The 15,037-nt window shown below is 45.6% G+C and overlaps 1 protein-coding gene across 2 annotated transcripts; it reads right to left on the bottom strand.

Moving 5' to 3' along the window:
• Window positions 1-651: 651 nt before the first annotated feature.
• Window positions 652-15,034, bottom strand: Eef1g (eukaryotic translation elongation factor 1 gamma). 2 transcript variants are annotated; one of them, XM_045145495.1, is made up of 10 exons: window positions 14,891-15,034; window positions 13,736-13,894; window positions 11,639-11,739; window positions 11,396-11,564; window positions 10,796-10,939; window positions 8,340-8,469; window positions 7,636-7,840; window positions 1,350-1,522; window positions 1,134-1,258; window positions 652-888 (listed from the first exon to the last, which is right to left on the bottom strand). In XM_045145495.1, exons 1-10 carry the CDS (start codon window positions 14,900-14,902, stop codon window positions 730-732), a joined length of 1,377 nt encoding a protein of 458 aa, XP_045001430.1. In that variant the 5' UTR covers window positions 14,903-15,034; the 3' UTR covers window positions 652-729. The 2 variants fall into 2 exon arrangements, with proteins under 2 accessions (XP_045001430.1, XP_004656596.1); XM_004656539.3 differs by having other exon boundaries at window positions 11,396-11,538; window positions 11,676-11,739.
• Window positions 15,035-15,037: the final 3 nt, after the last annotated feature.

Raw genomic sequence — 15,037 nt, 5'->3', positions numbered from 1 at the left:
CTGGAAGCCCTGGCGCGCCCATTCTCTCTCTCTCCCTCTATCTGTCTTTCTCTCTGTGTCTGTCGCTCAAAAAAAAAAAAAAAAAAAAAAAAAAAAGCAGGCCAGGCATGGCAGCGCAAACCTCTAATCCCAGCACATGGGAGACCTCTTAAGACTTTAAGGCCACCCTGAGCTAGAATGAGACTCTGCCTCGAAAAACTAAATAAATAAAAAGCAGTAAAATACAAAAAATGCATTCAGGTTCCACAAAACACACACACACACACACACACACTATACTACTTACACAATGTACCTGAGCATCCAAGGAGTTTGAGGGGAGGCCTAGAACTAATACCCCCCTCCCCGATATCAAGGATCAAAAGCAATGACATAAAGCTCCACTACACTGTGAGCCACTTATTAGCCTTTAGGGATTCGCTCCCTTCAGTGCGAAAGGTCCAGAACAATCTTTAAGGATGTGCTAGTATCTAAGCCCAGGCTACCTCTTCCCAGCTAGGAGTATCCTTCACTGTGGAAAGCAGGACCAAAGTGAGGCCAGGCCTCTAGACTCAGTCTTCTGAAACCTTCAGTCCTGTGGCGGAGATGCTGCGACTCATCTACCCCCTTTAAAGGAGCCACCCCTCACAAAGGAGGCAGGACAGGAAAGGGTTTAATGTTCAGTTTCCTTTAATGACTCCCACCTCCCTGATGGGCAGGTCCAGGCAGCTAGGCGATGGCAAGAGATGTTCACTTGAAGATCTTGCCTTGATTGAAGGCTTTGCCCACGTGTTGGAAGGCCCCCTCCCAGGTAAAGTACTCTCGAACCAGCGTCTGGGTCTCCTCGCTGCCAGGATCCAGCTTCCGCCACGTGTATGACTCATAATCCACCTGCCAATCTGGACTCAGCTGAGGATAAAAAGCCAGCAGAGGTATGTGGGTCAGGTTATCTGTCAGACACTGCCCCACACTTGTGCTTCTTCCAGCTCAGACATGTGGCATCAGCTCCCAAGCTCATGCTACTGTGAATTGTACTTCCTAGCTAAGCAGAGTCCAGAGCTTTTCTCCCGTGCCCACTCGTCCCGATCTGAGACCCTGTGCTTCGGATATCCTTGCCCCGCCCTCATGAGACTCCTTCCCTCCACCTTCCTCACCGGAAAGGCGAGCTCCTGGCCTCGGAACACCCAGACTCCAGAAATGGAGCTGCTGTTGTTTGTTCCAAAGAGGATGACACTGGCAAAGGCATTCTTCCTCAGTTTGTCTAATCGCTGAAACATTCCTAGAGGGAGAAGGAGAAGATTCAAACTCAGGGTCATATCACCCATTACTTTTATCTCTTTCCTCCTTCCAGACCCACCCACTCTTCTCACCAGTGATGAGGTTGCAACTCATGAAGGTCTGGGTGAGCTCTTCAGGGAAGCGGTACTCAGCATACCACAGGGACCAGCCATCCTTATCAAAGTGCTCCCAAAAAAATGGTAGTGCCACAGAGAGGGTGTCCTCATTGGAGTATTTACGCTTAAATTCATCCAACACAAAGGTACTGAAAGGAAAAAGAAAACACAAGGCTAGTAAGGAGGAAGCCCTGCCAAGGATTGCCAGGAGGACAGTGTTTCCACTAAAATTTACTGGCCTGAAGGAAGTGGTCACTGTCCTGGCAAATGTGAATAACCTTATGAGGGAAGAGAGCTGAAGGGTTAGAACAGGGGCCAAAGACATTCCTCTGCCTAGATATGCTAAGCAGGAAGTGCAAAGGGGACAAGGGAAGGGCTTATGCTGCCCCCAGGTGGAGACTCAGAGTAAGGAACTTCCTGCCCTCTAATCCAGCTTCTGGGCAGTTCTCCATGAGCCACATTCAGTAACTGACTCACCCAAGTCTCCTTCCCCACCATAGAGGCCTGCATCTCCATACCCAGGTCCTTTAATCCCTCTACCCAGAAACAGGTTTGTGTATTGAAAAGATCTTCAGGTTCAGGTTATCTTTGAAGTAATGTGGCAAGCTGAGTGAAGAATGCCAGCCTTGGCACAGGAAGGGTCACACTCTTCCCATGGCCGAGGTTCTATTTTTTCTCTTTTCAATTATAAGATAAAGCCCTATTCTAGGCAGTTTTGTGTCTAGCAGTTTAATAATGCATCATACTAGTAAAAATCCTCAATGGGTGTGGTGATGTACCCCTCTAACCCAAGAACTTGGCAAGCTGGGGCATGAGAACTGAGTTCAAGTCCTGCCTGGGCTACATATACATGGCAAGACCCTACCCCAAATATAAGTAAACTGGGCATGGCGGCTGATGCTTATAATCCCAGCACTATGGAGAATGAGTTAGATGACACTAAGTTGAGACAAGCCTGGCTACAGAGTTAAGTTTCAGGTCAGCCTGAACTAATTATTAGTTAGCTTCAATAGGGCTATAAACTGGGCTTGGGAGACAGAGGCAGGAGAACCACACACCAAGTTTGAGTCTCTCAAAAGAAATTAAAAAAAAAAAAAAAAACCCCACCATGCAATAGTACCACAGTGTTTCACTTAAAAGATTTTACAACAAACCCATGGGTTAAGACAGTTACACGTCCCACTCTTTCAGAAGAGGTGTACACAGTGGTGTGACTGGTCCAAGGTACACTGTAGCAAAGCAAGAAATACGCCCTTTAACCTCAGATCCCAAAGGCTGCATTACAAATGCACACCAGAGACTTCATTGAGATTTAAAACCTCAACCCACCCAAAAAGTGAAATTAGGGACTTGTTCACATTCCCCATGAACGTGGCACAGACTGATTACTCATGACCATGCCTCAATATTTTGTTTTCCAAATAACCCAGTCAAGCACAATACCCATAATCACAGTACCCAGAGACAAAGGCAGGAAAATCAAGAGGGCAATAAGCTCAACATGATGCTCACATATACAAAAGGCTAAACATCTTTTTAAAGAAATTTAAGGGCTGGAGAGATGGCTTAGCCATTAAGGTACATGCCTGTGAAGCGTAAGGACCCAGGTTTAATTCTCCAGGTCCCACATTAGCCAGGTACACATGTTGGTACACGCATCTCGAGTTCGTTTGCAGTGGCTAGAGGCCCTGGCGTGCCCATTCTCACTGTCTCTGTATCACTCTCTGTGTCTCAAATATGAAATTTTAAAGATTGAAGCCAGCATATACTACTTAACACAATCATGCCTCAGAAACAAAAATAGGAAGGTATAGGTGAGTGGTAGAGGTCTAACTCACTCATGTGTGAAGTCCTAGGACCAACCTCCAGCACCAAAAAATAAATATAAAATATTTTTTTGTTTCGATTTTTCAAGGTAGAGTCTCACTCTGGCTCAGGCTGACCTAGAATTCACTATGTAGTCTCAGGGTGGCCTCGAATTCTTGGTGATCCCCCTACCTCTGCCTCCCGAGTACTGGGATTAAAGGCGTGCACCACCACGACCGGCAAATACAATATATTAACCACAATTTAAAAAAAAACTTTAAAAGATGCCGGGAGTGCTGGTGCACAACTTTAACACCAACACTCAAGAGGCAGAGGTAGGAGGAACACCATGAGTTCAAGGCCACCTTGAGACTACATAGGGAAATCCAGGTCATCCTGGGCTACAGCGAGACCCTACCTCGAAAAGCAAAACATCAACAAAAATCAGTAATAATCACAGAGCCAGGATTGGTGGCACATGCCGTTAATCCCAGAACACAGGAGGCAGAGGTAGAAGGATAGCCATGAGTTCGAAGCCACCCTGAGACTATACAGTGAATTCCAGGTCAGCCTGTGCCAGAGCAAAACCCTACCAGAAAAAAACAAACAAGAAAATAATAATCGTAAGCTCTGAACACATCTGTCTAGCGAGAAGTTCTTTACAAAGGATTAAAGTGGGCTGGAGATGGCTTAGCAGTTAAGCACTTGCCTGTGAAGCCTAAGAGCCCCGGTTCGAGGCTCCATTCTCCAGGACCCACGTTAGCCAGATGCACAAGGGGGGCACGCGTCTGGAGTTCGTTTGCAGTGGCTGGAGGCCCTGGCACGCCCCTTCATTCTCTCTCTCTCTGCCTCTTTCTCTTTCTGTTGCTCTCAAATAATTAAGTAAAAATAAACAAAAAAGTTTTTTAAAAAGGATTAAACTGAAACTTTAAACAAATCAGTCTTTCAGAATATCTAATTTATGGCATTAAAATGCCCAGTAGGGGCCAGGCGTGGTGGCGTATGCCTTTAATCCCGGCATTTGGGAGGCAGAGGAAGGAGGATCGCCATGAGTTCAAGGCCACCCTGAGACTACATAGTGAATTCCAGGTCAGCCTGAGCTTGAGTGAGACCCTACCTCAAAAGTTAAAAAAAAAAAAGCCCAAGAGGGGATACCCAGGGAGATAGTTCCGTGGTTGTAGATGCTTGTTTGCAAAGCCTACCAGTTCAATTCCTCAACACCCATGTAATGCCAGACGCAAAATGCACATGGATCTGGAATTTCTTTGCAGTGGCAAGAGAACCTGTTGTGCTCATACACACATACATGCAAGAAAAAAAAAATTTTAATCCTAAATGTGCCAGGCATGGTAGTTTACACCTTTAATCCCAGCACTAAAAAGGCCAAGGTAGAAGGGAAGGGATGGCTTAGCAGTTAAGGCATTTCCCTGCAAAGCCAAAGGACCCAGGTTCGATTTCCTAGGACCCACGTTAGTCAGATGCACAAGGGGGCAAATGTGTCTGGAGATCATCTGCAGTGGCTGGAGGCCCTGGAGTGCCCATTCTCTCTCCCCCTCTCCCTCTTTCTCTCTGTCAAAAAAAAAAAAAAAAATTAAAAGGCCAAGGTAACAGGGATCACTGAGTTCCAGGCCAGCTTGACACTACATAGTAAATTCCAGGTCAGCCTGGGCTACAGCAACACCATATCTTTTGTATTTATTTGGTTTTCGAGGTAAGGTCTTACTCTAACTCTAGCCCAGGCTGACCTGGAAATCACTATGTAGTCTCAGGGTGGTCTCAAACTCATGGCAGTCTTCCTACCTCTGCCTCTCAAGTACTGAAGACTGGAAAATCAGGAATTCAAGGTCATCTTCAGCTACATATTAGGTTTGAGATAAAACCTGGATACATGAGATCCTATTTTAAAACACAACAACAACCAACAAACAAAAAAAACCCTATGGGAGCTAGGCCTAATGGTATTTGTCTTTAATTCCAGCACTCACTCAGGAGGCTAAGGCAGGACGATCATTGAGTTCGAGGACAGCCTAAGACTACACAGTGAATTCCAGGTCAGCTGGAATGGAGACCCTACCTCGAAAAACCAAAATGATGTAGAGCAACTGAGGAAAACACCCAACATGAAAACGTGTGGCCTACACACATGCCCCTCCACACAAATATACACCTACACAATTTTGTTTTGTTTTGTTTTTCAAGGTAGAGTCTCACTCCAGTCCAGACTGACCTGGAATTCACTATGGAGTCTCAGGGTGGCCTCGAACTCACGGCAATCCCGAGTGCTGGGATTAAAGGTGTGCGCCACCATGGCCAGCTCACAGAAAAATTTTTTTTTGGTTTTTCAGTATGGAGTCTCAGGGTGGCCTCGAACTCATGGCAATCCTCCTACCTCTGCCTACCGAGTGCTGGGATTAAAGGCATGCGCCACCACGCCCGGCTGCAACAAAAATATTTTAATTGGTTAAGTTATCAGACTTTTTTTAAGGCAAGGCGTCACTCTAGCCCAGGCTGACCCTAACTTTACTCTGTAATCCAGTCTAGCCTTGAACTGCCAGCAATCCTTCTTCCTCAGCATCCTAAGTGTTGGATTATAAACATGAACCACTATGTCCAGTTTATTATAGAATTTTCCTGTCCATTCTTAACTACCCCAGTGCAAGGCTCAATATTAATCATTTGAGTTCAAAATGTAGTACTTCCTAAAGAGCAGGAATAAGGACAAGACAGAGCATCTGCCTAAAATGAGTCCCTGGGTTCCATCCATGCCCATAATCACAGGAGTTAAAAAGCAACTACACCTGGAGCCTTTGTAGTCTTGTACCAAAAACGGAGCCAAAAAACTCTCAGCTACAATCCAAAGTTATTCTAGCCTATTAAGTATAATATTTACAATTTACAACTCTGCACACAGCTAACTCATCTGTCACCACTAGGGCCCTTCACACGCAGTTTACCGCATGCCTTTAATCCCAGCAGAGATAGGAGGGTCACCATGAGTTTAAGGCCAGCCTGAGACTCCATAGTGAATTCCAAGTTAGCCTGGGCTACAGTGTGACCCCACCTCAAAAGAAAAATTATAAAATGTGTTAAGCTCCAAACTGAAGCTAATAGTTAATTTCCAAAATCAGCCTGACTCGATTTGGACACACACTTCTGAGCCTATTTGAGGGGTTACAGAAGCTGAAAAAAGATCAACCCTGAATGCAAGCAGCACTGCCATCCTCTGGACTTGGGTCCCAGAATGAATGAACATGGGAGAAAGGGGAAAGCTGTGCAGCACCCTGCTGATGCAATGTAAGCAGCAGCCTAAGCTTGCCACACCAAACTATCGAGTGCAAACCAGGAGCCACAAGGAACCCTCCCTCAAGTTGTCTTTTTGTCAATCAATGAGAATAGGAACAAATACAGAACCTTAACAGACCAACTAGTAAATAGACAGACAACTTTAGGAGGGGCAAAGTGGGGGATTAGAAAGTAGACACAAGCTAGAATAGGGGAGTTCAGAACCAAGAGTTTCAAAGCAACTTTTTGGGCTAGATAACAATATTCAGTTTGGAGGGGGAAAAAAAGGCACAAACAAATTTCAACCCTGCAAAGCCAAATGACCCCAAGACCCACATAAGCCAAATGCACAAGGTAGCATATGCACCTGGAGTTCGTTTGCAGTGGTTAGAGGCCCCGGTGTGCCCATTTCCTCTCTCCTGTCTGACCCTCTCTCAAAAAAAAAAAAAAAACAGGGAGAGATGGCTTAGCGGTTAAGCACTTGCCTGTGAAGCCTAAGGACCCCAGTTTGAGCCTCAATTCCCCAGTACCCACATAAGTCAGATGCACAAGGTGGCACAAGCACCTGAAGTTCATTTGCAGTGGCTGTATGTCCTGGCATGCCCATTCTGCCAGCCCCCCTCCCCTGCCTCGTCTCTTTATCTTTCAAATTAAAAAAAAAAAAAAAAAGAAAAAGACACTGAGCCAGGCACGCCAGTGCACACCTTTAATCCCAGCACTCAGAAGGCAGGCAGAGGTAGGAGGATCACAGAGTGTTTGAGGCCACCCTGAGACTACATAATGAATTACAGGTCAGCCTGAGTTAGAGCGAGACCGTACCTCAAAAAATAAGTAAATAAAAAATAAAACCACAAAAAAATTAAAAAAAAAAAAAACAAAAAAACAAAACTAATGGTCTGGAGAGATGGCAGTGGTTGAGGCACTTGCCTGAGAAGCTTGACAAACCCAGGTTCAATTCTCCACATGAAGCCAGATACATAAAGTGATGCATGCACCTGGAGTGTTTTCAGTGGCTGGAGGACCTGGTGTACCCATTCTCTCTGCTTACAAATAAATTTTTTTAAGTGAAAAACATACAACGCAACTGTAGATCACTTACATAAACAACTTAAACTTGTGGCACCAGCTGTTTTCGGGACCATGCCTAAGTAAGAACACTCTCCCATATCCGTACCTCTTGGGCAAGTGAGCAAAGGGGTCCTTGGCTTTGGGCTCCGCAGCCAGTGCCTGCTCACACTCGTCCAGCTCCTCCTCAGGAGCTGGGGCTGCTGCCTTTTTCTCCTCTTTCCGCTCAGCCTGGGGCTTCTGCTTCTCTTCCCGTGAACCTTTTTCTTTCCGTGGAGCATCCTTTTTAGGCTGACTCTCTGCAAACTTCTTAGCTGGCAAGAATGGAAGAAGTTAGTGTTCCAGCTCTTTCTATAATCTTCCTAATCCTCCAAAACAAGCAGCAAGCAGGTTAATAAGAGGAAAACTGATGGACGGCACAACAACTCAGACTGCACTGCCTGATCATCGTATTCCCTTAACTAACTTTTTGAAACGATGTTTTATCAAGTAGCCCTGAAGTTTACATAAATAAAATTTCACTAAATATCATTTATTACATGATACCCTATACTCTGTGGAGCCCCAAAACCCAAATGCTAAATCAGGCATGGTCACACTCATCTTTAATCCCAGCACTTGGGAGGCTGAGGCAGGAGGGTCACCATGAGAGGCCATTGTTATGTTAATTCCAGGTCAGCCTGGGCCAGAGTGAGACCCTGCCTCAAAAACCAAAAAAGACAACAAAAACCCAAAGGCTAGGCATGAAATCAAGGGGTTGATAGCAACAAACTGAATCCTGGCCACCTGTACCTCTTATCTCCTCAGACTTACCATCAAACTGGGCCATCTTCTCACACAGTTTCACTTCCCCTAAGACAGCCCTGAACTGGGGTTGGTTAATGCAGGTGAGGAACCAGCGATTGGTGTTGGGAAAGGCCTGGCGGAAAGAAGGCTCCAAGACCTGTCAGGATGAAAGGTGGAAACAAAAATCAACACAGGAAAAGCCTGAAGAGACTTCAAAATAGGGACTGGGGAAATAAGGCATTTGCCTGCGAAGCTTAAGGACCCATGTAAGCCAGATACACAAGGGGGCGCACATGTCTGGAGTTCATTTGCAGTGGCTGGAGGCTCTGGCACGCCCGTTCTCTCTCTCTGCCTCTTCCTGTCTCTCTCTCAAATAAATAATTTTTTTTTTTTCGAAGTAGGGTCTCACTCTGGCCCAGGCTGACCTGGAATTCACTATGTAGTCTCAGGGTGGCCTTGAACTCACAGCAATCCTACCTCTGCCTCCCGAAAGGCATGTGCCACCACGCCTGGCAAATAAATATTTAAAAAAAAAAAAGCCAGGTGGGTTAGATTGAGACTCTACCTCAAAAAAAAGAGAGATTCCAAACCAGAGCCTAAGTCGCTTATCTTTTTCTCTACTTTCCTCTCATACCTTAGATACCTATATCCACTAGCCAAGTCAACCTCCAAAACTCACTGATTCTCTGGCCCCAGCCTGCCAAGTAATGAGATTACAACTACTTGACAAACATCTAGTGTTTTGTATTTCATGTCTACTGTTCCGTCTTTTACATCAGTAAGTTTCTGAGGGCTGAGGTGGCTCAGCAATTAAAGGTGCCTGCTTTCAAGCTCAGTTCCTCAACACCCACAGAGCAGCACAAGTGCCTGTAATCCCAAAACCCCATGGACCAGCTAGACTGCCACACATAAAATGGCAAAAATAAAAAAGAGCTACAACAGAGAGCTATGTGGAAGAGTACCTGGGCTGGGGATGTAGCCCAGTGGCACAATGTTGCCCAGGATGTACAAGACACTGGGTCCCATCCTAACACCAAGGGGAACTAGTTAGTAAAGAGTACTTCTTTGCTAAATAAAGCAACAAAAACAACAAAATACTATGTGTGTGCTGCTGGTTTATCTACACAATACATACATATATATATACATATACATACACACACACTGTATCTTGCAGGGCTGAGTGTAGACCTGCAACACAGCACTTGCCTGTTATGCACAATAATGAATAGTCCTTTAAATTAACCTTATCTTCCTTCATTTTTTTAGTCTGCCAAGATCAAAGAGGAAGTCTTGTCAGAGACAAAACCCCAGCATCCAGGAGTGAAGTTCTACAATACTTCAGTTCAAACTTCACTCTAGCACTTACTAGCTATGTGCTATGGGCAGGTTACCATTGTCCTCACCACAAAACAGATGTAGGTATAGAAGCAGTGTAAAGATCTCTGCGAGGCCTCTGGCATCTAGTATGGCATGCAGTGACAGCTTTTTTCTTTACTATTTCCACATTACAATTCTGGACCAGAGTGAGTGTGTCCAGAGCTGCTGCATGGAAACAAGAAACATGTCTTTTTTTTATGATACAACATGGACAGTGATTCTATTATTGTGATTTTATTGACCACAAGAGGAAACAGGACTAAAAGAATTCAAACACATCCCTCTACATCCACCAGTAAATGATAAAGCCAAGATATAAATTTGACCCTACCTCCAAAAGTCCTTAACACTACAGTTACCATCCTTACATGTCTTTTTGACCTTTTTAAAAATATTTTATTTATTTATTACAGAGAAAGAGGCAAAAAAAAAAAAAAAAAAAAAGAGAGAGAGAGCACAAATGAAAGAATGGGCACACCAGGGCCTCTAGCCACTGCAAACGAACTCCAGATCCATGTGCCACCTTGTTCATGTGGCTTATGTGGATCCTAGGGAATTGAACCTGGGTCCTTTGGCTTTGCAGGCAAGTGCCTTAACCAGCCCTACTTCTGACAATTTATTTTTGGTTTTTCAAGGTAGGGTCTCGCTCTAGCCCAGGCTGACCTGGAATTCACTATGTGTTCTCAGGGCGACCTCAAACTCTCGGTGATCTCTGTCTTTAACAAAGCCCAGCTTCCCAAGAAATAGGAACAAAAACATCTCAGCAGCCAAATAGAAAGTAAAGGTGGCAGGACATTAACTAATGTGAAGGAGTCACAGTATTCATTTCTGGGACTCCTACAGCCCTAGTTAACTCAGACTCCCTTTATTCAAGTCTTCAGAAGAAGCCAGGGTAACGCAAAGAACTAGTTACTCTGTTTCTCACTGTCATCTACTCTTTGCTTTTTTTTTTTTTTTTTTTTGGTGTTTCAAGGCAGGGTCTTGTTCTAGACCAGGCTGATCTCAAACTCACTGTGATCCTCCTACCTCTGCCTCCCAACTGCTGGGATTAAAGGTGGGCACCTCCATACCCAGCTTTCAAAGGGGTTCTTTATAAACATCACCTGTTTGTAGAGCCACAATAGGGTACAGACAACTGTGATGTCAGCCAATGTCACTCGTTCGCCCACCAGAAAAGTCCTTGTCTTCAAGTGAGCATCCAGCAGCCCCAGGATTCGCCTCACCTCCTCCTTTGCATTTTCAGTGGCCTATTGATTTAAGATGCTCAAATGTATTAGTAAGTACCAATCCTTTCCTCACTCCCCTCCCACCAACAGAACTAAAGAAGTCATTTCTCCTTCTGTTTTGGCAAGTCTAGTCATTCTAAATTTACCATACATTCTTCATAATCAGTGTGGCCTGATTTCCCACTATATTGGTGATAATCATTTATTGGAATGAACTATAGAGGTCTTAACCACTCCTTTTTCCAATGAGGATAACCTCCATACTCCAGATATTTCACCTGACCACATATGCCATGAACCATATCACTGGGTCTGATAAGACCCAGATACCATTAGCCATCCACTTACACCCCAAGGCTTATGCCTCTGCTTTGTGCACATAGCTTTGGCATTTTTTTTCTTCACTTATCTCCCACTCCCCAAAACCCAGGATGATCCCAACCTTGCCCACAGCTTCTCCCAAGTTCCAAAGCTCACCTGTTTGTTATGGTGCATGATGCCCAAGGTGGGGAACACCCAGGTGCTGGCTGGAGGAACTATGTCGCTGTCAGCAAAACTCACCCACTGCACCACCTGAGCTGCTGCTTCAGGAGTACTTCCCCGCAGCTCCTCATTGCTCACTGCAGAGGCAGAACAGAGGCCAGAACTTTGGGGTCATGCCAAAAACAATCCAGAACCGACAATTCCTCCTCGCCCAGTACAGTTCATCCTTACTGTCACCTCCAGACCCTCCCAATCCTGTATCTTCGCAAGTTACCATAATAGGCGATGGCATTGCTCTCAAACACACAGAATCCATCATCACCCTCAAATGCTGGAACCTGGGGACAAAGTAGAATGAGAAAAGATACATATGAATGCCTCACTAACCTATTCCAGAATCAATTTGTTTTCATTAAAATACGCTAAGGGGCTGGAGAGATGGCTTAGCAATTAATTAAGTTGCTTGCCTGCACAGCCAAAGGACGCAGGTTCCAATCCCCAGTATCCACCTAAAGCCAGATACACAGGTGACACATGTATCTGGAGTTGCCTGGAATATCATCCTGTTTGTCTCTATCTGCCTTTCTCTCTCAAATAAATAAGTAAATAATTCCTTTTAAAAACATGCTAAGACTGATGACTCTTACTATGCAAACATACTCTCCAAAACTCACAAACAAAACAAAACAAAAATTACTTGAACAAAGCTAGGCGTGGTGATGCACGCCTTTAATCCCAGCAGAGGTAGGAGGATCACTGTGAGTTCAAGGCCACCCTGAGAATACAGGTCAGCCTAGAGTGAAACCCTACCTGGAAAAACAAAAATAAATAAATAAATTCTTGAACAGAATCCAGATATGGTGGTGCATCCCAGCACTTGGGAAAAATATATCCTTGAACAGCTGGTAACCCTTACAGTCTGAATTCACAACAACTGAAAATTGGGACATTGGTATAAAGCCTCTCAATCAGAACCAGGCATGGTGGTGCAAACCTTTAAGCCCTGCACTTAGAAGGCAGAGCTACTAAAAACCTCTACTTGCTAAGCTCACGGTCAAAAACATTCTTGTGGGGCTGGAGAGATGGCTTAGCGGTTAAGCGCTTGCCTGTGAAGCCTACGGACCCCGGTTCGAGGCTCGGTTCCCCAGGTCCCACGTTAGCCAGATGCACAAGGGGGCGCACGCGTCTGGAGTTCTGGAGTTCGTTTGCAGAGGCTGGAAGCCCTGGCGCGCCCATTCTCTCTCTCTCCCTCTATCTGTCTTTCTCTCTGTGTGTCACTCTCAAATAAATTAATTAATTAAAAAATTTAAAAAAAAAACATTCTTGTTTTTCAAGGTAGGGTCTTGCTCTAGCCCAAGCTGATCTGGAATTCACTATGTGGTCTCAGAGTAGCCTCGAACTCACAGCTATCCTACCTCTGCCTCCCCAGTGCTGGGATTAAAGACATGCATCACCACACCCGTTTTTTGAGGCAGGGTCTCATTCTAACCCTGATCAATCTGGAACTCACTGTGTAGCCCAGGCTAGCATCAAATTCATGTTGATCCCTCTACCTCAGAGTGCTGGTATTATAAGTGTGTGCCATCACACTTAGCTACATTTGTACCACTGAAATTAAAGTATGGCCTGCCAATACCATTTGACCTCTATTCGTAACTTCTTATTTATTGATCCTGCTTATTATAGACACAAAATAGTTGCATTGGTATCACTTGGTCAAAATGCATTCTCATTCCTACAAACATAAAACAAAGACTTTGATAAAGTCTCTGAATAGCTCCATATTTACAACTACACATCAACCTACAAATCCCTCCTACCCCTTTTAGTTTTGAGAAAAGGTTTCCCTAGGTTGCACAGGCTGACCTCATACTTGAGCTTCCTGCCTCAGCCTCCTGATGGGATCACAGATTTCAAACTAAATTTTCCTTTTGAGCTGGGGGAGAGGGTTAAACCCAAGGCTTTGTGGGCCTTATGCAAACCATCTACCAGCGAGCTACACATCCCCAGCTCCATTTTTTAAAAAAGTTTGTTTTGCTTTTGTTTTTTTGAGGTAGGGTTTCTCTCTAGCCCAGGTTGACCTGGAATTCACTACGTAAGTCTCAGGATACCTCAAACTCACAGCCATCCTGCTGCTGCCTTCCCAGTGGTGGGATTAAAGAAAGGTGTGTCTCACCATGTGGGGCTTCCTTACAACTTTTTAAAATCACTGAGGTGTTAAAGAAAAGCAAGCTCCCTTTGAACACAGAGGCCATCTCCAGAGTGACAGAATTCCAGAGCTCCTTGGATTCCTCGACTGAAAAGCCTTTCTCCACTAACCTTAACCCTACTCACCTTGCCGGCAGGAAATTTGCGGAGAAATTCAGGGGTGCGGTTGGTTTGGCCAAAGTGGAAGTGGGGTGGTGCGGAGAGCACGCGGACCTGAGCCCCGCTGTACTGAGCAGCGATGAGGGCCTTGAAGGCCCTCCAGTTTTCAGGATAAGTGTACAGGGTCTAGGAGAGAAGGGGGAGAGGGCAGGCATGAGTAGAAGGATCCTAAAAGCCACTCCCTTCCCATAACTTTCTGTTCAACTCATTTTTACTCCTTCGGATGACCCAAGTTACTTAGTAAGTCATATGTAATCAGAGTCCTCTGAAATAGCAAGAAGAGAACCACACACCAACTGCTAAATAAAGCTTGCTGACAGATGTGACCTTCCCTAAGGACATCTCTTATAAGTATTCCCCCCCTCTCAAGAAATCCAGAACTTCTGGTTCCATCAGACTCCTATCTGCCTGCGAACACACACCCCTCCCTTCCAGAGCCCTTGTTTCATTCATTCATGGTGACCCAGCGCCTGGACTGTACTGCTGAGCTTCTTGCTGCTTCAAAAGCATCCCTGCGGCACACACGCTTGGCCACGATATCCCCACGTTCTCACAACAGCCACTAAAATGCCTTTCTTTCCTCGTCGTGCACCCTATCCCCTCTGATCCTGTCCTGCAGTGAGCCCCCAGTTGTCTTCTCTATTAACTTAAGCCAGCAAGATCCAACTGGTCTGGCTTCACTGTTCGGAGATTTCCTCTCGCTCCCCCCTACCAACACCTCGCTCAGAAAAAAAAAAAAAAGCCCTATTTGTGCCAACCGTTTCTGCCCACAAAGACCCTCTTCACCTTTCCACCCTGTCCCCGCTGATGGCCCACAAAACGGTCCCAAAAGTTCCATCAGCCTGCCCAGACCACACATCTCAAAATGGCAGGGAGGCTGAGCCACTTTTCCAGACTCCACATTGCACGGACCAAACATCTCTCATTCCACCTCTGGTTCCGAGAGCCCCAGCCACAGCTCCCCTCCAGGCCCTAAGAGCCCCGTTCCCCGACAGTACGGCCTGCAGACCCCGCAACAGCTTCTCTATTGGCTCTAGAACTCGTCCGGGGCCAAGAGACCTCACTCGGGCAAAGGATGGCAGCGGATAGGACGACCCGGATCACCAGAGCCGGCAAACTTACCCCAGCCGCCATGGTGATTCCGCAGAGAAAGGGGGTGGGGCTGTCGGTACTGCCGCAAAGTAAGCCGCCAAGGAGACAAGGGAGGAGGTAAAGAGAGCGTCGTGGAGAAACAGCAGCCGGAAAGCAAGGACGGCATAGAAGGCATAC

This window comes from Jaculus jaculus, chromosome 1 (assembly GCF_020740685.1).
Source record: "Jaculus jaculus isolate mJacJac1 chromosome 1, mJacJac1.mat.Y.cur, whole genome shotgun sequence".
Lineage (NCBI taxonomy): Eukaryota > Metazoa > Chordata > Mammalia > Rodentia > Dipodidae > Jaculus > Jaculus jaculus.
Note: the sequence above shows the minus strand (reverse complement) of the source record. Positions and strands in the feature narration are given on the sequence as shown.